We start from the raw sequence: 25,728 nt of genomic DNA on the forward strand, positions 1-25,728 counted from the left end.
CTTTTAGAGCATTAATAGTAAAAACGTCCCGCCATTATTTCTTGTTCAAAATAATCTATCTTATATGAAAGCTTATCAGCTTTCTACAGACTATTTAGTTGTTTTGGCATATCACAATCACAATACACAACAATAATTAGTTTTTAAAGCTATTAATCTAAATTTAATATGTATTTATAAATACAATTTATTAATATATAATATATTATGATCAAATTGTGTAAGAAATCAAAACATAAACAAAATTATTACTCTAAAGAAGCGGCTACCATTTAAAACAATTTTGCCATACGCTGAACTGTCAAAAAATTTGAAGTATACCCGTATCAGTTGCGTACAATTGTCTAATATATTTAATTAAAATTATTATTTTGTTGAATATTAGACTTAGAGAGTTATTTCATAAAATTTATATTATTAATAATAACAAATGTTTTTGATTCTTTAATCAATATAATTCTAAAATTCCTAATATAATGATGATTACATTTTTCTGATTATTATACCATGTTGACGCCTATGAAAGATCGAGCAGTTCCGTATGGGTTTCGTATTAGTAGCTGTGTTAGGAAAATTTGAACTTTAAGGTTGACGTTCTGGAAATTTTAAATATAAGTGACGTCACTTTATATAAATTGTGATGTGCACGCATTTTTATATGAAAAATACTATATAGCCTGTAATTGAGTCTGCCAAACACCATACTTTATAGCCTCTTTTGACAGGCTTCATGGACATGTATTATTTGAGTGATGATCTGCCCTTGGACGCTATTATCGATTCATCAACAGCTAAGTAAGATGAGTGGTTATACGTAGATTGGATTGCACTGTTTAGTTTTTTCGCAAGTGGTCTTACCTTATGCAGTTTGTCATATCCAGGTTTTCCTCGAGGCACTGCATTTTCATTGTTGTTTAGGTGTATGTTTTCAATTGGTTTTTTGTATCTCTTATTATCTCTCAATTATTAGATGGACCGGGTGGATTTGTCTTATTAGCCCTTCTAGGCCAATTCTGTTTTGTATATAAATTATTATGATAAACTATCATATCAAAAATATCTAAATCAAAAATTTTGGTTAAATAATCGATTTCTATGGAGAGGTAGAGAGAGAAAAATTACCTAAATATGGAGCATGTGAAGATTCCAAACATGCTGTCTTCACACCAGAAGAATCTAAACAGTTGTGTTCCAAATTTTTAAGTTCTTCGAAAGCACCTTCATCTGCTTCTTCTTCTAAATGTTCCTCATTGTCATGTGAAGGATATAAATAAGTTAATGCAGCCTCAGCATTTCTGGGGTTATCTAGATTCCACATTTCTAAAATAAAATAATAAAAATGAACAACGAGGATGGGTGGTGGGAAGCATATAACCCACGTGCTAATATAGATTTAGTATAAAAGTATAAAGAATAGAAAAATAATATTTAAATTCTTAGAACTCACCTTAATTTTCGTGTAAACAATTATTTGTTCACAACTAGAACATAACCGCACATAAAAAGCCGTCAAAACAGCGTATATTTAAACATAAGTATGAATGGTAATGTAAATATCTGTACCTCAGCTTCAAAGTAATTTTTATAGGTTTACTGATATCACTACTAGATGACAGCAGCCTCAAACGGAAAATCGAAGTACACTGCCTGTAGACGTGATATTATTATATGGTGGTAATTATACTTCCCACTGTCTATGAAAGGGTTAACAACAAAATTTTATTATACACTACACGTTAATTTAAGCCACTAAAATCTTCTTCTTCATGTACCATGTCCTTTCAGAACGTTTGTTACCATCATAGCTATCTTAATTTTATTCACTGCCACCCTAAATAGCATGCTTGTATCAACACCATACCAATCTCGCAAGATCTTCAACCATGAGGTTCTTCTTCGTCCTGGACTGAGTTTGCCTGCTGTTTTTCCTTGCATGATATTTTGTAGCAACCTATATTTGGGACCTCTCATTACATGTCCGAAATACTCCAGCTTTCTCTGCTTAATGCTTTTTATGATCTCAGTAGTCTTGCTGAGACGTTCTAGTATTGTGGAATTTCGAATCTTCTCCACCCAGGAAACTTTTAAAATTCTTCTGTAGCACCACATTTCGAAAGCCTCAAGACGATTTAGATCGATTTTATTCACAGTCTAGGACTCGACACCATAAAGTAAGACCGAGAACACGTAGCAGGGAAGTAGGCGGATCCTCAATGCCAATTTTAGATCTCTGTTACATAACACCTTGGACATCCTTCTAAAAGCCGCTCTAGCCTGCTGTATCCTAGTCCTATTTTCTCCGTGACTTTCTGCGTTACAATTTAATTGCTGTCCAAGGTAAACGATTTTATCAACTTGCTCAAGTTTGGTATTATTTACATATATAGACGGTTTTATATGCTGTTGTTTACTTATTACGAGTATTTTGGTTTTTCGTATGTTCAGATCCAGACCTGCCTCCCTACAACTCTCAACGACACTATCAAGTAGTGTTTGCAGATCTTCTTGACTAGAATCTAGGAGTACTGTATCGTCCGCATATCGCAAATTATTGATGACTTCACCGTTCACAAGTAATCCTTCTTGTTTTTCAGAAGGTGCTTTTCTGAAAATTCTTTCGGAGTATTAAATAACACCCTTAACGGGCATATTTTATCTAATTATCTTTTAAAAACTACCTATCACTTGTCTTGGAGGTCTTGTCATTTCAAAACAATTTTTACTTACTTTTGTCAACAGTTGGTTATTGCCACTTAGGGCGTAAGGCTGGAAAATTGTATGTTTCCTTAAAAAATTTAATCCCTTTCAATCAGAGCGTTTGCGAAAGCCGTTCTGATGAGGCCTATTGGGCTGAAATACGTATAAACGGATGCGCAAGCTCCCTATACGTGAAATAAAATCTTAACTGTCTTTTCCTTTTTAATCCCTTATCTTCGACCTAGTGTCTTAATAATTATAATGTTCGTTACTCTAATTATTATGTAATTTAAAGGTCACCTGACCTCATTATGTAGCTAGTTCGAACTACGTTATAGACGTAAGTATTAACCACATTTTCAATTTAACAGTCAAAATTTAACCCTTTTGTTTTCATTTTAAATGGTTATACTTATTTGTAGGTTTTTCACTGATGATGATTTAATATGATAGAAAACGTTCTGATAAATTCAGTTTGGATAATTTTAAAATTTTAATAAAAATTTTATACCATTTTACAAAGGAAGTTTATACTTTCTAATTTTTTTTAAACTATAGTATACAGCCAACCACTGAAAATTTCGCGTTTAAATGGTTTTACTATAGTTTCACTACTAATTGTATACAAATTAACCATCAATCGCACCCTTTGTATTATAAATACGAATTAAAAAACCGTATTGAAGACATTCTCAAAAAAATATTCCATTTGTATGCATGAACCGCTCCATTCAACCCTGATATTTCCCTCCATCTGCTTTGCGCGATAAAATTATGCTCGCCGCCACGAAACACGTCCAATGCTTTCAGAATTGATTGAAATTTTGTTGAAAACTTAGGAATTTGGTGTCACATTGTATCAAATCATTTGCACTCCGCTGATCATCGAAGTCGATATCCATTGGCTGTAGATACATTTTTTTCTACGAAAAAATGTTGATTTACTTCCATTACATGAAAAAAATTTTAAATAACTTTATAGTAAAGAACGTTCACAAATATAGTAGCTTCATTATCCTAACGGACTCTTAAAAATGAAGGTAAAGTAATAAAAATAATCCTCCCCCTTATAATTCTATTAATTATTGTTGAAAGTTTGTAAGTTATCAGAACCGACTTAGGGGAGAGTGAGCAAAAATGGTACCTCTAACATTTTTTAAAGCTAGAAATAACAAAAATCGAAATAATTAAGTAAAGTTTACACAATACCTGGGATATAGTAGAAAATATTTCTTTCAAAAAATTATATCTAAGTGGACAGTTGGTAGCATGCAGAAACTTCCTAAAATATCGAATAATTAAAGTATAAAAATTATCTAGTACGCCCCTGGACCAAGCATAAATATTTCCCTGTTTCTCTGTTTATATTGTGATGTAAAGAAAAGAATTCCAAATTCAGTTGTAACTGCGACGTTAAATATGGTTAGATTTATTTGTATGCGTTAGTTTTGAGATTTTAGCTGGGAATGATTCAAGGTTATTTTACGATATAATTTGAAGAATGTTTGTCAATAATTCGGTTGCGAAGACTGGTACGCGGGGTAGGAGAGGTGGGGCGCAAGACTGGAACCTGGTATTAGGAAGAGGAGTCAGTTTGGAAGATGGGCATTGAAAGCAGTCGTGTTTAGTTGAGTCGGAAAAAACCGGCAAATTTGTTGAAAAAAAGTGATTTTTACTCAATGTAATGTGTCAATTCTGATAAGAGTAGCCACTTTTTTTATTTTCTATGTTGTCTCTCATATGAGAGGTTTGTAAAGCGGTGTTTTTCAACAAGTTCGGAAGATACTCACATGCCCATTGTTGAGTTTTTAAGGAGACTAGTTTTCCAGTGCTAGCTTCCATCCTCATTTTGTTATCTCTGGTCGTCGTCCCAGACTATAGATGCAGTTTTTTGCGTGGCAGTAAATCTCCAGTTCCAACCTCAGAAAATATGTAAAGTAAGGAAATTTTAGTGAAATCCAGGAGGCTTTTCTAAAAGTTCAAAGCTACTGACTTGAAATTTACTATCCCACGTGAGCTGAGGATTTTCGTCACTCCAGAAGTGACTGTTATGGCGGTTAAAATACCATTTTTTGTAAACTTCGATTCATCACACCAAATAATTTTTTTGTAAAATCTTCATATTGGCATTTCATTAAAACCTATTCACAAAATTCTACAATTCTTACATAATCTCCAGGATGTAAATGTTGAACTAGTGTATACAAATAAAGGATCCAATGATGTTTTTTAAAATTCTGTGAATTATTCGAGTCAATACCTGTAACAATTGCTAACACTACCGTAAGGATGAATTCGATTAGCTGCACAATATTCTTGGATATATGTATTTGTAAGTCTTTATTATCGACGTGGGTCCTTTTACTTATAAACTGACTAAACTGGAAATAGTTGCTCAACAAATATTTTATGATTTGGTCGAGTCTTCTTAGGATGTCTCTCAGCAAAACACGGCAAGTTCTGGATAGTATTATGTTACACTCTACGTAAATTATAATTAAATTTGAAAAATCATCATTTGTATATCCTAAATGAGCCATTATTATTTTATAACTGTCACCCAATGGCATACAACAAGGTTACAATACAATAATTGATATTTTTGAAGAATATTCGATAGGCTACCTGATGAATAATTTTTTTGTGACAAAAATGTGTAAAGTAAATTTATTTGAAAACTTCAAAAAATAGGTATAGGGAATACTAATACAGATCAATAGTTAAAAACATATTTTTCTAAAATAATGAATCACCTACAGGGTGTCCTATTTGAAACAGAGAAATTGGGTAAAAATTTAAGATGCCAGTTTTATGCCAATTTTGACAGTACCCTGTATAATTAAAAAGGCAACTTTACACTATAAACGATAATGCAGTATGTGGTGACTAAGTTCCTAAGGAATTTAAACTTTTATTCAAATTACATTAGAGGATATTGAACTTTATATACATGATAGAAAAGTGTAATTTTCATATAAAAACTGTTATGACTCAAAAACGATTCAAAGTTGGTATAGGGAAATATTAACAAAAAATATTCACAATAAAGGTCGTGGCATATTATCGTGCACGTTGCGTTTCGAGCACATAGCGTTTCCGAAAAATATAATTTAAATGGTTTTAAATATGAACAACGCACACTGTCCGGAACATTGCGTTTCAGACACTTAACGTTTCCGTTCAGTATATTCGAAAACAATATTTTACTGATGCCGACGACTGCGTAACGAGTCGTAACCGGTTTGTAAGGATAATGTTAATTATATACCCGTCGTTTTCCCCTTGTTGTTTATTTAGGTCTTTGTTTGATTTTGATACAGAGTATTTAAAAAAAAATAATTTTCGAGGCTATTTTTTCATTTATGCATGTGTTTTTATTGCTTTGTGACAATTAATCACGGAAGTGATAAACAATTAGGAATTTAATAATAATTAATAGGTTTAACAATTATTTTAGAATGAATAGGATTCAGTTTAAATATGTTTTAAATTTAATTTCACCTTCAGTTAAAAAACAAAATACTACATTTAACGAATCCATACATATCAAACCAAAAAGTATTTTTAAAAAGAAGAGCTATCACTTCCGTACAAAAGTCCTAATTGTTTATCACTTCCGTGATTAATTGTCACAAAGCAATAAAAACACATGCATAAATGACAAAATAGCCTCGAAAATTATTTTTTTTAAATACTCTGTATCAAAATCAAACAAATACCTAAAAACAACGAGGGGAAAACGACGGACATCTAATTCACATTATCCGTACCAACCGGTTACGACTCGTTACGTAGCCGTCGGCATTAGTAAAATATTGTTTTCGAATATACTGAACGGAAACGTTAGGTGTCTGAAACGCTACGTTCCGGACAGTGTGAGTTGTTCATATTTAAAACCATTTAAATTATATTTTTCGGAAACTAAACGCTACGTGCTGGAAACGCAACGTGCATGATAATATGCCACGAACTTAACGTGTTCTAAAATTAACAAATATACAGGGTGTCCCATTAAGAAAACGAAGTTATAAGCAACTTATAACCGGTATAACCGGAAGTAGCAAATAGATGAAAATATTTTCATTAAATAGATCACTCTTCAAAACCCCTTCATTCCAATTTTCTAGATTTAGTTACTTTAGTTCTCGAGATATTTCTAATTGACCGTTTATCTGCCGCACTCTGTATAAATATAAATAACCATTTAGCATGGACAAAGAGTTCGGATTTCTAATAAAACTTTCAAATTTTTCTAGATTCTATTTATAATTTAACGACTCCTTAATCATAGAATTAGTATAATATTTTTACTCAATGATTTATTTATTTTTCCTTATTGTTGGACCAAAAATTTCTTTTAATGTTGAATGATACACAATTTTTGTTGTAATAAAATTTAAAGTGGAGGTGAACGCGCCAATAAAATTATGAGATGCCATTGATCTATTAATTTTGAAAAGAGCTTTCAAAATAAACATTTACAGGAAGTTTGTTTCGTCAAAAGAGTTTCTTTAATTAATTTCTAATTTAAATTTTAATGCGAAGTAAAATTGATACGAATTATTACTATTTTATTATTACGAAAGAGTTTGTTATTTGTCTGGCCTTTGAATTTGGTGTTTCTCAGTGTGTTTGTGGCTAAGATCAACCTTTGTACCTCTTCCCAAGAAGGCACATGCTAAGCAATGCAGTGATCATCGCACGATCAGTCTGATGAGACATACCTTAAAAATATTCCTCAAAATAATTCACAATAGAATTTACAGAAAATTGGAAGAAGATATCAGAGAAACTCAGTTTGGATTTCGGGAGGGATATGGAACTCGCGAAGCATTATTTGCCTTTAACATCTTGACACAGAGGTGTTTGGATGTGAATCAAGATGTATTTGCTTGTTTCATTGATTACAACAAGGCGTTTGATAACGTCAAGCATGACCAACTTTTAGAGATCTTGGAAGCTAAACAGTTAGACACTCGCGATATAAGAATAATATCTACTCTGTATTATAATCAGAAGGCAGTCGCACGCATCGAAAATAGCACAACAAATGAAATTCAAATTAAAAAAGGAGTTAGACAAGGATGTGTGCTGTCACCAATGCTATTTAATCTCTATTCGGAAGAAATTATGAAGAAAGCATTGGAGGAAGAAAAGATTGGGATAAAAGTTAACGGCCAACCAATTAATAATATTAGATACGCAGATGATACGGTTTTAATGGCGGAGACAGTAGAAGACCTGCAAGCCATTTTAAATAATGTAGTCACAGCTAGTGAAGAGAAAGGATTAACAATGAACGTCAAGAAGACGAAATTCATGATTATTTCAAAAAAACAAAGATTGAATGCAAACCTGTACATTCACAACAACGAAATCGAACGGGTGCACAAATATTAATATTTGGGAACAAGCGTTAATAACAACAATGACATCACAGAAGAAATAAAAACTAGAATTGGAAAGGCTCGATCTGCTTTTGTTAATATGAAGGACATTCTGGGAAGTCATGACATTAACTTAAACCTGAAAATGAGATTGGTTAGATGCTACATATTCTAGATACTGCTGTACGGAGTAGAGACTTGGACTTTAAACAAGAGCAATACCGATAAACTAGAGGCCTTCGAAATGTGGATATACAGAAGAATCTTGAAAATACCTTGGACAGGCAAAATAACAAATAGTGGTTCTTCGAAGAATGAACAAAGAACGGGAGCTGTTGATCACCATCAAGAAAAGAAAGTTTGAATATCTTGGTCATGTGATAAGAGGGAAAAAGTACCGATTGCTCCAGTTAATTATCCAGGGAAAGATTCAGGGCAAACGAAGCGTGGGGAGACGACGTATGTCTTGGCTGTGCAATTTAAGAGACTGGTTCCAGTGCACATCTAACTAATTATTTAGAGCAACAGCTTCAAAGATACGAATAGCAATGATGATTGCCAAACTCCGTAGCGGAGAGGGCACTTTAAGAAGAAGAAGAATTGTGTTTGTAATTTCTCTAGTCCAGATTACCAATCTGTAGCTATAGTCCAAAAACAATTGAAGAAGGTGATGCGCTCTCAAACACAAAATGACACCGTGAACTGTTGGGAAATTCCACAATTCCAGCGGCGGCGTCATAATTCATTATTTTTTTAAGATGAATTATTTTATTAGAAATTAATTAAATCATAATGTCTCTGTAGGTACCTTTGTTATTTCGTGAATTTCTTACTTTACCAGGTTTAAATGTTGTATTTATATGGGATTAAACCACAACTGATCGTAATCAAAATTATATTTTACATTTGTTGTGACGTTTCGATTTCCAATGCGGAAATCGTTTTTAAAAAGAAAATTACATATTAAGAACATATCATAACCTGTAAATGGTTATCAATTGACGCTTTGTAGCAACCAATATAATTGTAACGTTAAAATACAGAAGTAAGTTGCAATAATACAAGATTAATTTTCAACTTTCACTTTCGCTGTTGGATTCCAATAGAGGTTACATTATAATTCTAATCCCTACTGTCTATTTTTCTTTTTAACAAAATTTCTTGGGGACGATTATGCTACCTCTATAAAATCCCTTCTCAAAATCAATGAAACAGTCATATACTTTCTGATTCATATCTAGGCATCTCTGCGAAAGAACACTCACTGCAAACAGTGTATCCCGTATTCCTAGCCGTTTATCCCATTTTTGTATTACGTATGCCTTCGTCTAATTTCTTATGTATTCAATTGTGAATTACTTTTAAAAACAACAAATTGTTCATTTTTTTGGGAAGCAGTACAAATGTCGATTGGAGTCATCCTTTAGTGATTATGTTATATAGTGCCGGCACTAAAATCTTTACACAGTGAATAAAACACATAAATCAGGATAATTGTTATTTTAATTTTACAAATTAATACTTTGTCATTATTTCAGCCTATTTATGTTGCTCGGTCGACACCCTTGAATCTTATTTTTCATCATATTCCAAGCGATCTCGATGGGATAAAGGTCGGGCGAGTTACGTGGCCATTCCAATATGTGGATATTGTGATCATTTAAAAAATTTGACACTGTCTTGGCCTTGTGAGCAGGGGCACCATCGTGCATAAATAAATCACATACGTGAATTTCCCACAAGTTCTTTGGCAAGAAATATATCCCTGCGCTTCCTTTATTTCCACTTAACGTATCCCATAACATTACACTTTCAGAATATTTGACGGTTTTAACTGTGAACTTTGGATCATACCTTAACATACCGTAAGCAAGGGCTTCTTTGCAGCACGTCGAATTGGTAATGCTAGATCTCTCTGAACCCGGTGACGAATCGTTCTTGTTAAAATGTTCTGAAGGAGATTAGGATGTTTATCGAAGGCAACGACGTAGCCGACCGTTTCAATTAATAAATTGCCTCTCTTGAAACACCAATATCACCTGCTACGGTAATTAAAGAGTCCCCTTTCTCAAGTAACGTTAAAGCACGAACTTTCTCCTGTTGTGTGAGTTTCTTACGACCCATATTCTTCACTTAAATTTAGAGTTTAACGATTCCAAACTTTACTAAGTAAATAAAGAGAAGTTTAACACTGAATACTCGCACAAAGTCCACTGTGTACAGTACAAACACGCAGAATAAACTAAAGAAACTAAGCGGTCAGTAGTCAGTAAACTACAGACAGCCGCCGTCGCTATTACGTTATCCCGTCTCCTCTCAAATGCTATACAAGCGCAGACAGTACGCATGCAATGCGAAGCAGTAACATCTCCAGAAGATGCCAATCCTTAGTGCTGGCGAAACGTCGAGAACTAATCTCAGAAGACAACGGCCTAATAGCCAGAACAAACAGTTTAACAAGTTAGACGATGGCGGTAAACCCTAACGCATTTTATCACTCTAAAAGAGTCGCCCACCATTTTTCAATTTCCTTCTGGGCCATCTTTTTTGTCTTTATATCCATTTTATTTCCATATTGTGCCAATAGGAATATATAACGAAAGTAGTAGCAGGAATTTCTTGGAAGGCGGAAGCTAACATGTAAATTACGTCCTTTAAGTTAATTTTTTTGATGATATCAATAAGATTGAGATCTTCTGGCATTATAAAAATTCAGACAGTAATTTACGTCTGTATCGTCTTTTCAAGCTTTCAATCTCACCCTTGATCCATCGGTTGCACCAAGCTTGTCACATTAGGATGAAGAAAGATCATTTTTATGTCATCTGTCTCACATGTTAGGTTTCCAGGATGAATTGGAGCATTATCCAGAAGTAGAACTGCTTTAGTGGGAAGATTTACGCGCTTAAAATGGCGAGTTACTCTCGGAACAAATTCACGCTTAAACCATTCTTTGAATAGATCAGCGCTCATTTATGCTGATTTTTGTGATCTGTAGAATACGGGGAGAGACGATGGATGTAAATTTTTAAATGCACGCGGTTTAGCGGACTTTACCAACAATGAAAAGAGAATTTTGTGTGTTCCTGCTGCATTTGAACAAACAGCAACAGTAATGCGCTCTTATTCTTTTTAAATCCAGAAGCCGATTTTTCATGACTTCCCAAAAATGACTTCCCGTCTCATCCATGTTATATACTTGTTCGGGTTTTAATTTTTCCATTTTTATAATTTCTACAAACTTGGAGGTAAAATCAGTTGCACCTGAAGCATCCGCGGACATTTTTTCTCCACTTACGTGTGAATAATTAACTCTCTGACGTGCCTTCCAGCGAGTCAGCCAACCTTCACTTGCAATAAATTCGCCTCCGTTTATAATTTTGCTGTGTATGCATAAAGCCTTTTCCCTTAGAATCGGGCCGCTAATAGGTGTGCCCCTTCGTCGTTCTTGAAGGAACCACAACCAAAGAACTTCTTCTACTATCTCCGAATTTCGTTTTTTTGATCCCTTCGCCAGTCATTCACTGTACTTTTCCTCACATTCAACTCTGAACAAATTTTCTTTACCGATTCACCTTTGTTGATCCGTTTAAGCACACTTAGACGTTTTTCCATCGTCACAACCACAGGTTTACGCTTCTCACTCATTTTCGCACAAGACGAATCCAATCCTCCTCGAAAGCAAAAACAGAACTGACAACAAGGGTCGAGAGACGATCATCAAGCGGCGCTTGATGATCGTTTCGTACGCAAAACAATAGAAAGGGGGAGTGGCCGGTTAATATGACGGCCGGTTAATGCGGGACCGGTTAAGAGGGAGTCTACTGTATTCTTGTTGAAAGTAAACTAATTATGTATGAACTTCGTCTGCAGATGGATGTTTTTCTAAGTTGTCTCGTTCTAAAACGTGTTTTAATAGCTTAATTCTTCCATACTCTTACAGTTTACATCATCATGTTTTTCTATCATTTTTCTAACATCAGCGATTTGCGATATTGAGATGGCAAAAACCTCTTCTAATGAAAAATTAAACTTTACGACACTCACTTGAAACGTTTCAATCCGCAATCCGTACTGCTTATTATACTTACTATTTAAATGAGAATAAGACACAATAGCTTCAGATCAATATGCTTATTATACTGCAACTTAATAATAACAGGTTATACCTTTCAATGCGAAACTCGCAATGATGTAATAGGGACATTATGTAACAAGTGAATCCCCGACTTGCAAAGGTTCGCCTTACTGACATCTGGATGTGAATAGTTAATATTTAATTATTCTTCTCTTCTTGTAGTGCCTATCCGTTTCGGATATTGGCGACCATCATGGCAATCTGTATTTTGCAAACTGCGACTTATATTTAATTACAATAGTTAATAATAGAAATTTTTGGATGAAATGCAAACAGCACAACTTTAAAATCGCGTAAAAAGAGACCCTATTATATATTTTTTATATTTCCGAGTACGGTCCTGTGCGAGTCGAAAATTTAACAACCGCACAAAACATCATACCCGAGTATATGCAACCAAACTAGCACCGTCGTTATCTGTGTTGCTATAGGCGCTCTAGTCGCTTTATCCAACTAGGAGGAAATTAATTTTTTTTACGAGATCGTAAATCGAAACCGATACCGACTGATAGGGTAGAAATGGAAGATTTTGTAGTATAAAAGAGGAGAATATAATGTTATTTCGGCGATAAAAGCTGTAATAAATAAGGCATTGTGTTTGTTTGTTAGATTTATAGTTGCTAAATTAAACCATTAAATGTTGAGGATCTGATGTAATTAAAAGACGGTTTAAGAAAATTAACAGCACTTATAGTTGTCATTTTTATTGCAGAAGTTTAGGCTTGATTGTTTTATGGAATTTAATATATTGGTATTATTTCATAACAAACACTTATGAAACTCTTTGCTTAAGTTGATCATAACTTTGCTATGGATTGTCACAAATTATTCACCGTAGTATTAGATCACGTTTTACTTTAAAAAGCAGTATTTTAGAATATTTTGAAGCAGTATCAAAAAAGGAGGACTATCTGTGGAATTGAATCGATAAGATTTACAAAAGGAAACTATTTACTATCGGAACTTTCTTATTAGATTAGGTACTTTTTGATTATTTTTTAAACCATAAATATTATTATTTTGTATTTCTTGAACAGACAAGTTCTCCTATTACATACTCCTAAAATGAATCAATAAATTATTATTATTTTAATTTTTGGAGAAAGTGATAAGTATGGATAAATGAAAGGAATTTCAATACCAAAACTTTTAGGAAAATCCACATACTTCGTCTTCAAGTGTTTTTCAACAGTGTATCATCACCTACTTCATAGAAGTTTTCCTGTACCTTGCCGTATCACTACCCTTTCGACCAGTATAATTTTTTCTTTCGCTGTAAAATTCACGATTCATAAATTGTCGCTTATTAAATTTAATTGACAGCGAATTTCGCTGTGGGAATTCAACCAGAACTCATTGTCAACGTTTATTGCCACTCCAATTTATTTTCTTCTTTTTAGTTTTATCGATTTTCAACACAGAATCTACTGAGACATGGATCCTTTTCTATCGTCAAGCCTTATAGATAAATGTAATAGTTATTGCTATACAAAAAAAAAACATTAAAATGACCAATAATAATAGTTTTCAATATAATCCAATATACAGAGTGGACCAACAGTCTGGAAACGATTAATTATCTATTAAATTAATATTCCGAATTATATAAACAGAGATACACCTATTTTGCAATAAGAAGATTTGAATTTTGACGTTTGCAACGTTGCCAGATTTATCATTTTTCTGATGTCATTAGTCACTATATCTCATTCTGTCATATCCATATTTAAATATGTTACCAATATTAGTATAGCTAAATACAATACCATAAACAGCAAACAACTATTTTCAAAAATCAAAAACCCACTACCAACATTATATAAAAGTAATGTTGTTTCTAAGTGTGTCTAGGATGTCAAAAAGCTACATTGGCCAATCATCATAGTGGTTAAAACAACGCATTACACAACATAAAAGGGATTGTCGCTTGGGAAAATACTTTTGTAGTAGTTGGGCGATATGAAAACACATTAACAAAATTGTAGAGATGTATCACATTAACAAAAATAAAAAAAACTTTAAATTATAAAACAGACACTGGACAGTTATATATTGAATAAAATTTATTCAAATTATAAATATTTAAAAAGCAACACTTACCTTAATAACAACTAACCTTAATAATAAATCAAAGAAATAAAAATATTCTTCTAATGTTTATTTTATTGTGATGTTTTGCATTTGGAGTAATTTTTACTTGTTTTATCTTATTACTATAACGAACGTGCTTAAGACCTTTCTTAAATCATAACATGCAATATTTTAATGTCAGTTTTTAGTTGTGAAATCTTTTATTTTCTGTAAGTGTTTTTAATTCTATTTGTACCTCAGTTGTTTGTAATGTTAAAATTGTTTTTTACAATGTTATTCTGAAGAAGCCATTAAATAAATGGCGAAATATTGAGTTTTAATTAAAAACAAAGATTTTTATAGTGCGTATTACAATTTCCGACGAATTTAACCCTATCAATATGCCTCTTAGTTATGGGGAGTTTCAAGAAGCACTTAATAACATGGAAGATACCTAATTCACCAGGTCCAGACGACATACCAATACAATTTATTAAGAAGCTTCCCATAGAAGCCAGAGTTTTTACTCCAAATTTTTAATATTATCTTTGGTCACAAACATCATTTCCAAAAATGTGGAAAAATGCCATTGTTATTCCTATTATTAAACCAAATAAAGATAAATTACAACCAGAATCATATCGTCCTAAATCATTAACATGTTCTCCATGTAAACTTATGGAAAGAATAGTCAACAAAAGATTAATCTGGAACCTAGAATGTAATGATCAACTTACCGTCGAACAAGCTGGCTTTAGACCAGGCGCAGATCTACAAACGAGAACATTATACGCTATTCACGAAGCTATTCACGCTATTCGCGGTAGATCTAGAAAACGCTATTCACGAAGCTTTTAAAAATAATCAAAAATGTATGGCAATTTACTTTGAAATAACTAAAGCATTTGATATAGCATGAAAACACCGTATATTCAATATTCTAAAAAAATTGGATATCAAGGAAATATTTTGACCTACATAAACAATTTTTTAACTCAAAGAATATTTCAAGTCCGAGCGAATGGTGCTATATCCTATCTTAGGGAACAACAAAACGGAATCCCACAAGGATCGATTATCAGTCCTACTCTATTTTTATTAACAATAAACGATATAATAAAAATCTATGCGAAACCTGTTCAGGCAAGGCTATGCTGATGACCCAATTATTTACAATAAAAGCAAGAACGTTGATCGTATGTCGTCAATATTACAAGAACACTTAAGCTAATATCAGATGATCGCGCGTGAACGCGCGTACAACAAACCGCGCGACTAAAGATGCAGAGTAGTCATATTACAAATGTTTATATGGTCGCGCGTCATCGCGCGTAAACTTGCGATCGCGCACGATTGTCTTTGTTCGTCGCCAGTATCTTGATTCGCGCGCAATTTTCGCGACGTCGCGCGTATTGAAGTACAACAATCAGGCATAGGCATAGACGTGTTCAGTTGATTAGCGCGATTAGAGCCGGTTAGACGTACGAAGTGTGTCAAGATGGACGATGCTTTTAACACCGACTTGTTTATCGATGAAGTAGAAAAAAGACCAGCCACATGGAACTTGAATTGGAAGGAATATTCTAATAAAATACTAAGAAACGGGCTTGGGAGCAACTAGTTTTGATTTTTTGCAATGATGGTGACACTGAAGAGAAAAAAAAAATTAGGTAAGAACAACATTTATTTATTTTTACTTTAAATATTATTATAAAAGTAATATTGTTTAAACCATACCATCCTGCCAGTCTAGCCTTCCGTCATTTACAAAGTAATCTGTAAATGCAGTTCGAACTTTATCTGCATCTCGAATTGCGCGCCCAGTGTGTGATCTATTCAAATTCAACAATGGTGCGACATGAACTGTATCCTCCTGTGTAATACCATCTTTAATTCTGACAAAGTTGTGCAAGACACAAATAGTTTTAACAATGTTTTCAGCAAAGTCAAGTTTAACGTCTATGGGTCGGTGCAAAATTCGCCATTTGTTGCACATAATTCCAAACGTGCATTCAACATATCTTCGAGCTAACGATAAACCGTAATTATATATATATATATATATATATATATATATATATATATATATATATATATATATATATATATATATATATTTGCGTGCGACAACATTTTGCCACCAGACGGCCTCATTAAATTTTCCATCATGGCAAAAGCTTCATGTGGTAACTTATATTTGTTATCGATTTGGATTCAGGAATATTTAATGCCTTTTCAGTGAGTTTTTTGTATAAGGTGCTTTCTTTGAAAATTCCTGAGTCACTATCTTTACCATACGCTCCAACCTCGACCCGTATAAAGCAGTAATTAGCGTCACATAAAGCCGTTAGCACCAATGAAAAAAAAAATGAATCTTTTTGTTCAAATTCTTCAGCTATTTGTATCCATTTCTCTTTACTCGGTGTATTCATGACAACTGCTTTTAACTTCTCCCATATCACCTTGCACACTTTTTGAATTGCACCCGATAATGTAGACTTTCCAATTTTATAACCATACTGAAAATCAGCTAACGAACAACCACTTGACAGATACCTGCAATAGAATAATAATTATTATCATTTTTATTTCAGGATCAACACTGCAGAAGAAATGGAAGAATTTACGTGATGTATATGTGAGAGATATGAAAAAAATTAAAATCTGGTTCGGCAGCAACATCAAAATCTACTTCGGCGTATTTTCAAAGATTAACATTTTTGCAACCTAACGTATAAAAAAGAAAAAGTGACAGTAGTTTTCAAGGAGAGGATGATAATGATAACGACGGCGACGTTCCCGAATCAGCTAAAGGAAACAGTGACAGCAACTTCAGACCTCCGGGAGAATATCCACCTGCTAGAAAGAAGTATAAACTTCATCCAGCAGACGAACATTTTGCCAAAATATTAGAAAAGAGTATTAACCAAAGAAGACCTATAGAAAAAGAAGACGATGAAGATAAACTATTTTGCTTATCATTACTTAAAGAACTAAAGAAAGTACCCGAGCACAACCGTTTAAGACTGAACATTGAAATATATGATTTATTAGCACGAAACCAAGTACAGGCAAATTCTCCGCAATTCCAGGAACGGCAGCCACTGTCTTCTAATGCATCTATATATGATATTTCGTATTCAACAAATCAGCCATCTAGTTATTACAGTCAACATAACGCAAATCCCCCAGGAATGCCACCCATTGCCTAGAAACAATAGATTAGTTACACAACAGAATTCCGTGCGGCACTATGAGTATCAAACTCATTCTCAGTATGGATATACCACATATCCTCAAACAGAGACTACAAATACAAATTCACAATATACACCATCACCACTATCGAGTGCAGAAACTCAAGAACTTGATTTGTTTAACAGCGATGAAAACAGTACTTAAAGAACAAGTGTAAAAATGTTTTTGATTTATAATAAAATAGTATGTCTTATTCATTATATTAATACTTATATTTAATTAAAAGCTTACCTTAACGTAACAATGACTTCTTCTTTCGGCGATATGCATTATCGTATAGCATTATCACTGCACTTTAAGTCGTTTTCAATAATGCTCATTAAACAGTCAAATGACGTAACCGACATCCTGAAATAGTTGAAAAACTTATCTTCATGTCTTCTCAGCTTTGGATATAAGGTAATATATAGACTCAAAGTGGTTCTCTCGCTTAAAATAGGATGCACCCAATATCTTTCTCTTCGTCGACGTCGATGTTTCAACCTCCGATACAAAACCCATAAACAGATTGCCTCATCAACTTCAATTTTCGACGACTACGACGCTACAATGCTGCGTTCTCGCAAAATCGAAATAAAAAAAACGCGCGACCATCTGATACATCATCGCGCGTTAACGAGCTACAAACGTGCGTTGTCGCGCGACCATGTGAAATTAGCATTAAATAAACTAGTAAATTGGTCCCTAAGTACCGGTTTCAGGTTCTGCTTTAATAAAAACAAAATGTATATTTTCAAAAAGACATCGAGGATAAACCGAACCTAATGCTTGAAAACCAAAATCTTTTCTAAATAAACGAAATAAAATTTCTAGGAGTTATATTTGATCAACAGTTAAATTGGAAAAATCATATCCAGCAGTTAGTTCTTTCATGTCGAAATGGCCTTAACTTGTTAAGTACCTAGCTCACAAAACTTGGGGTGCCGATAGTAAAACACTACTCATGTTATACAGATCCTTAATTTGGTCCAAAATTGATTTCGGATGTGTTGCATCTGTATCTGCCAGCACAACGTTAAAACCTTTGGATACGTTACATAAGACCTTCCTAAGGCTTATACTTGAAGCGTACAGAACAACTCCGATAAATAGCATACAAGCTGAAATAGGTGAATCCTAGAGCTTCGTAGGCAGCTATTAACCCTTAATTACACTTCTAACATAACACTAAATAAAATAATTCCAATAAATAACATTTTAGACATATCCATGAGTAACGACTCTTCATAGTTGAATCTCCCATATTTCCGCAGAATTTATCATGCAATGAACCTCCTTAACTGGAAGCAATTTCCACCGTTATTTTAATACAAAAACATATCCTCACCTTAGATTATAAAAATTCCAACAGCCAATTGCAAAAAAATAGCCCCAACCCTAATCTCATCATACAACTCTTCAGAGATCTAATTAACTCCCATTCCGATTAAACAGTACCTATACTATAGAGACTCGTCTAAAACTGAAAATGGAGTCGGAGTGGCAATAATTAACAGCACAAAGATTCTCAAACATAGAATTCCAGATACAGCAACTATATTAACAGGAGAGCTCTATGCAATTTACCAAGCGATACTACACGCAAATGCAAATAGGATGAACAAAATATTAATCTACAGATTCTACGTCATCACTACAAATAATGAGGAAAATATAATAAAGGAAGAAGTAAATAACTTGCATATTAAAGATACAAGCATTAAGTTTCTCTGGGTCCCATCACATATTGGAATAACAGGTAACAAAGCAGCAGAAAAAAAATCCAAAGAAGCTATAGACGACAAAACGACAACAGTATCTCCATATCACCCCAATCTGTAAGTATGGATCTAAAAAGCTATTTCATAAAGCACCTGTTCGAGAACTGGAACAATAAATGGAAATCCACATCATCACAGCTTCAGGAGATAAAAATACGATTGGACTATGGCTACCACCCGTGGTATCCAGATGAAAGCAAATAATTATTTCCCGTTTACGACTTGGACATACCCAGTTTTTTCATGAACATTTGTTTAAGAAAGAAAAACGCCGAATTTGTGGTAAGTGCGGTTCACCCCTTACGGTAAAACATGTGCTAGTGAAAAAGTGTGAAAATTTCAATCGTCACAGAATTAACTACCATTTAAAAACAATCTTAAAGACATTTTAAATTCAAAAAACACTGTAGATAGCCTACTTTTGAGTTTAAAAGACTTTAATTTACTAAGCAATGTGTAATTAACTGTTACCATTTCACTAATAACCTTATATTAAATTGAAGCGGGTTTTTGTAAATAAAAAAAAAAGTTTTATTTTTATAGACCACATACCTGATATTTCCTGCATATTTAATAACATAAAGCTAAGATAAGTACTATTACAAGAATTAATATTAAACTCAACAGTCTTCTGGGTTAAACCGCGTTGCTTATCATTGCGCCGAGCTTTCGACATCCGCTTTAATGTCTTCTTCAGGGCTCAGTTTCCCGAGCCCCCAGACACTACTACACTGATTACTATCCAATGCAGATCACTAGCTAATGCATTACTGTATTGCAGATGTATAGCGTTTGCAAAATATGTGTGTCGAAGAATTTACTAATTTATATATTTTGTTACAGAAAAACATGCAAACATTGCAAGTGCTCCAAAGACGGACACGAGATAGTGGCAGAGCATGGAGCTCGATCGCGACTCGGCTTCGTAGCAACCCATGATGGGCTAGACGCTAGATCCTTAGGATACACCTTCGTGCCTCCAGGTCTTACCAGTGCTAGACAGGTAAATAATTAATCATTGATATTTTGATACATACCAAAAATATTTGAATGGACACAGATTGTGTCGCCTTGATCTTTGTAAAGTTGTTTATGAAGAAACCAAAATCTTCTAAACTTATATCAAAACATTATCTAGTTATATTTTATAAACCTACACTTATATTCCACGTAGGATAGTTTTCTGTTATTCTGTTTTTCTGAATAATTCTGTTATTCTTGTGCACCTCCCAAAGTTGAGTTTCCCTAGCTTCAAATTTCTTAGAGATTACCTCACCGTAGCTGACTCAACAGTTATTTATTGCTTGACGGTACGAGAACTTCGAGGCTTTGGTCATGGTGATACATATTTTCTTGGTTTTTTTTAGTCAATCATACTTAGTATATAAGATGAAAGATCGTATAACATGACCTCTGTCCATCTTTTTGACCTTCTCGACCTTAACAGGTTTCTTATGAATGACATTGTTGATCTGATTAGTTACATATATTTCATTTTGCTATACAATTCTGAACAAATTTTATATTAGAACTTATATAATGCTATCTCTTCTCGTAATTTTTAGGTAGACCAATATTATTCCACTCTGCCTTCGGAGGAAGTTCCAAAACTCGGGTCCAAAGGTGAAACCAATCGTTCCCAAAGAATTGTTAGACAATTACCGAAGCAGGATTTGTCGTTGTCTGCTTGCAAGTTTGTCGAGCCTCAGAACCAAGCTAGTTATGAAGTAAGTTATTTTTTTTAAACCTACTTATAATATTTTTAAGGTTTTTTTTTATTGGATATCGCAATATACAACGGAATTGATTAATTTAGTGAAAATATTTAATCAAATACTCCATCTACAATTTGGTCTGAAAAGTACGAAGATCTAATACTGGATTTTGAAACGTTAAAAATTCTGCTTCTCGCTTACAGATGGCACTACTATAAATGAAATTAGGCGTCTCTTTTAAACCTTTATTTATCGGGAAATGTCAAATTTAACCTTTCAGGGATAACATGACATGATGGTACACAAAATGTAACGTCGGACTAGCAGTCCGCAAATCTAGAGAAGGTCCAAAAAACAAATATTTTCGAAAAAACGGGCTGAGAACTTGTCGATTCTTTAAATATATAATTAAAATAGACAAAAAAAACATTTGTTTTTATTCAAAAAAATGTATTATAACTTGTATTTAAACTCATGCTTTAAAAATAAAAGTTAACAGATATATCTTTTTCGCATTTTGAGTACTATAAAACACAAACACCCAAATTAAACAAATACAAATCAACTATTTCTAAGAAATTAAACAAAGACTAAATAAACTCAAATAAATGTTTGAGATGCGCAAAGTAGATACATGAATGAACGCAAATAAGTCAATATTCGTTGCTGTCTTCGGAAATACCATCATGTAGACAGTTGGAGCAAATGCATTTTGCATGTTCTATAATCATACAAATTATAAGCAAACAAATTTTTTGGCATTTGGCCTTATTTTTTTGTCTACTACGGTAAAAACAACGACCTCGACGATTAGGTTGTAGATTTGGGGCTGCAGCAATTTCTTCTTCCATACGGCAAATTTATTTTATTCTTGACCTAATTGATCTAGGAATACGTTTATTCAAAAATCGACGTTGCAGATGATCGTTTACTAGTTCCATACCAAGAGCTTCTAGAAAATGTCTTCTATGCATTGCCGATGATGCAGTACTAATTGCTGATAACGAAGATATCTAACGAAGAAGCTACAAAGGCAGCTCCACACCTTTAATATCACAGCAAACAAACTTAATATGAGAATATCAGTAAAAAAAACTAAATGTATAGTGATCAGTAAAGAGCCGCGTAGATGCAAACTAGAAATAGACGGCAAAATTGTAGAACAAGTAATGAAATTCAATTATCTAGGAGTAGAGATCACTAGAGACAGGGATATAAGAACAGAGACCACAAGGCAAGCATCAAAAGCGGCAAGAGTAAGTGGTTGCCTCTGAGAAACCATATGGAGAAACAAATATCTGACCACGGAAAGCAAAATGAAAGTATACAAGACAACAGTAAGACCAATGCTAACATATGCAGTGGAGACAAAGACCGATACAAGAAAGACGAAACAACAAATCAACAATATCGAAATGAAATTATTAAGATCAATAGCCGGCATACCATTAAGAGACAGACAAACCAACAGAAGTATACGCGAACAATGCAAAATTCAAAATATTAACAGGTGGATAAAAACAAGAAAGAAAAAAACTGGAACGAACATGTAAACCGAATGGGACCAGATAGATTAGCGAACATCTGTAAAAACAACAAGCCGTATAGCAGAAGACCCGTTGGAAGGCCGCCAAAAAGGTGGAAAGATAATGTACAGTCAACAACGACTGAAAAAGAATAAGAGGCAGACAAACAGGAGTAATCCTAATCGCGCGAAGAAGAAGAAGAAGAAGAAGCATTTTATATTTGTTTTTTGGAAATGAATTGATACTGGCTACATTCATTGGCCTACAATTGTAGGCGGCACACATTTTATCAACTAGATCTACTCCTCCTTTGGATTTATTATAGTCAATGATGATTTCTGGTTTGCCCGTTAATTCGTCTAGCAAATCGTCATGGTATCGTTGAGAGTTATATAACGTTTTTGTTTTTCTGGATATATTCTACACAATCATACATTTTTCTCTAAAAGCAAACATACTTGTCTTTTCTGGTCTCTTAGGATCAGTAAATTGAAGTAAAAGCTCTCTTTTGTTTAATAGTGCCTATCATAGTGAGATCATGTGTTCGTTCAAAAGAAGATTGGCAAAGCTGAAGCTCGCAAAAAATCGTCCATTGTTACATTTCTGTGAGAACCAGATATAGGACTGCAGAGGCGAGAAACGAGGGAAATACTGCTCGTATTAACTTTATATGGGCCAGGTGGCTGTTGTCCAACGTACACCTCTAGATTTGCGGTGTAAGGAAACTTAGCGTCTACTAATGCGTATATTTTTATGCCGTATTTATTAGGTTTATTGAGCATATATACCCTAAAGCCACACTTGCCACGAAAAGCTTCCAGTTTTTCATCTACCGTTGTATATTCTGATAAGAAAAATGTTTAGGTAAATTTGTATTAAACAATTCGAAGAATTCTCTCACTTCTGCCAATTTGTCATATTTTTGCCTCTCGTGTCTATTTATCATAAAAACGAATGTGTCTGAGCAAAAACTTGAACCGTGCAAGGCACATTGTCAATCTAAAAATCTCTGGCGATGAGCCGTTTGTCCTAAAGAGATCTTCTGCATTTCTGTGGTTATTTTTGGTTACCCCAGCTATGTATAAAAGACCCAATGGTGCCCTAAGTTCTAAAATATCTGGTCTTTTTTGCAGATTTATTACTGAGATTGTATGAACACAGTTTAATAAAGATATTCGTGTTGTCTACAATGGTTCACAAAATCTCTTCAGTAAAAAAAAAACAACTCCAAATCTTTCATGTGCTTTTCATATGTCGTACTTCCCTAGTTACTACAAAAAATGTTATCTTCATTAAATTGTCACTGCGAGAAATGCACTCTTTGAATATTCAAGACTTCTGAGATTGGCACCTCAATTATTTCTTCCATGTCGGTGTCTTGGTCCTGTATCTCTTCGAAATCTCCTTCCAAACTAGCATCGTCATCGTTAGGTTTAACTTCTGGCTCAGAAACAGAAATAAATTCCGCATGAAGCTTTTAAAGATAATTGCTTTTCAAAACTCATTGTAAAAATTCCGTAAAAAAATAAGTTGTCGATCAAATATACAGAAAATATAATCAGTAGATCACTCCCAGATCAGATATTACATAAATATTTTTTATTTACTCCAGAAATAAAATATTCTAAAATTGAAACTTACCTGAAGATTTGTGACAACTTGTATAACGTGCGGACTGACGTTCCGCACTTCAATATAGCAGCAGAACTAAATGCACCAGACAACTCTCACCTCTCACAACTGTACTGAATGGAGTATCCTCTGGCATGAAGCTTGAAGCTAGCGAGCACGCCACGACCGAAATCATAATTAATCGTCAGAAATCGACAAATAATTCGACAAGCGGACTCATAGTCCGCACCTTAACTCTGAAAGGGTAAATTAATATAAATTATTTAGAAAATATTAAATTTGCAGTATTCATTAAGACAAACTCAAGAAAGGCAAACTCCTTGCAAAGACATTGATTATACAAAATAAAAACCAAATGAGGAAGAAATCCAAACACTACATGCGGTGGCTGTTCTTGGCTTCTTAAATAGCTACAAAGCATCAGTCATGATTACATCACATAACCCTATGCTCGCAGCAGTGACTATAACCTGTTGGTTCCTCAACCAAGAAAGCATAGACAATTTATTGAATCAGCTGAAAAGGTTTTGGCTGGATTCCTTTTATTTATTTAAGATCAAAAAATTAATATAGTAAACTAAGCATAACTATTTAAGTAAGTCCATGAAAAAAATAGAGAGAGATCTCGTTTGCGCAATAACAGAAAACTTATTTAGACAAGAAGAATGTGTTCACAGTAAGACCGAAAACGTTATTATTTGTGTTGGTATGTAGCCGTAGGTTTAATCTGAATCTGAATAGGAATATAAATCAGAACAAGGCAAAAGTTTATAAAATATATTTAATTGTTAGTTTGTAATTAATTTTTTTTATTTTATTTTTAGGATTTTATTTCTGGACGAAACCAAGTAGCCCTCGACGTAGGCTTAGCAAAACCCACTCCGCCCAATAGTATTTGTGCTCATTGTCAAAAACCTATCCATAGTCAACAAATCAGTGTCGCTGCCCCTAGATTAGGAAAATCGGTGTGGCATCCCTCGTGTTTTAAGGTATTTTTAATGTAATAATAATATTTTTTAGTTTAGCTATAAGAATGTACGTTATCTATGCAATTCGCTCCTTATAGTCGCGATAACATATTTTGTAGAACGCTTTAAATGCGGTGATGTTTGATCATCTCTCTTTTACAACCGACCGGATGCATGTGCGAAGCGTTTTAGTTGGGAAGCAGTTCGTTAGTAGTGTTGTTTGTTGTAATTTAATTATTTTGAATAGTGATGTGCCGTCCGTGGGATAATGTGGTTGAAAATATTGCATAGGTACGATAACAATACTGATTTTGTAGAAGGTGCCAGTACCAGTGGTATGAATGTAATTTCTGAAAAAAAAAAGTACCCGTAAAGAAGATTAGAATACATTTAAATGTTAAAACACAGCAAGTATGTTTCAATGTGTACAAACATCTACATCAGTACATGCATTTATTCGCAAACTTCAAGTGTTCAGAATCACATTATTGTCGAAGCCAAAGTTTAATCCGTAAATATTTGCCAAGTGATCTAAATAGATAGAGCGAGTAAAACAGTATTGCTACCTGGGAACTAT

The 25,728-nt window shown here is 33.7% G+C and overlaps 1 protein-coding gene across 3 annotated transcripts in view; it reads left to right on the top strand.

Annotated features, from left to right (window-relative positions):
* LOC140447393 (four and a half LIM domains protein 2-like) overlaps positions 1–25,728 on the top strand; it is a 402,290-nt gene that overhangs the window by 188,940 nt on the left and 187,622 nt on the right. For all 3 annotated transcript variants that reach the window (XM_072540017.1, XM_072540016.1, XM_072540018.1), the window contains 3 exons: positions 20,154–20,313; positions 20,876–21,037; positions 25,008–25,172. In XM_072540017.1, coding sequence (XP_072396118.1) covers positions 20,154–20,313; positions 20,876–21,037; positions 25,008–25,172 — 487 coding nt within the window. The remainder of the gene's footprint in view (positions 1–20,153; positions 20,314–20,875; positions 21,038–25,007; positions 25,173–25,728) is intronic.

This window comes from Diabrotica undecimpunctata, chromosome 8 (genome assembly GCF_040954645.1).
Source record: "Diabrotica undecimpunctata isolate CICGRU chromosome 8, icDiaUnde3, whole genome shotgun sequence".
Classification (NCBI taxonomy): Eukaryota; Metazoa; Arthropoda; class Insecta; order Coleoptera; family Chrysomelidae; genus Diabrotica; species Diabrotica undecimpunctata.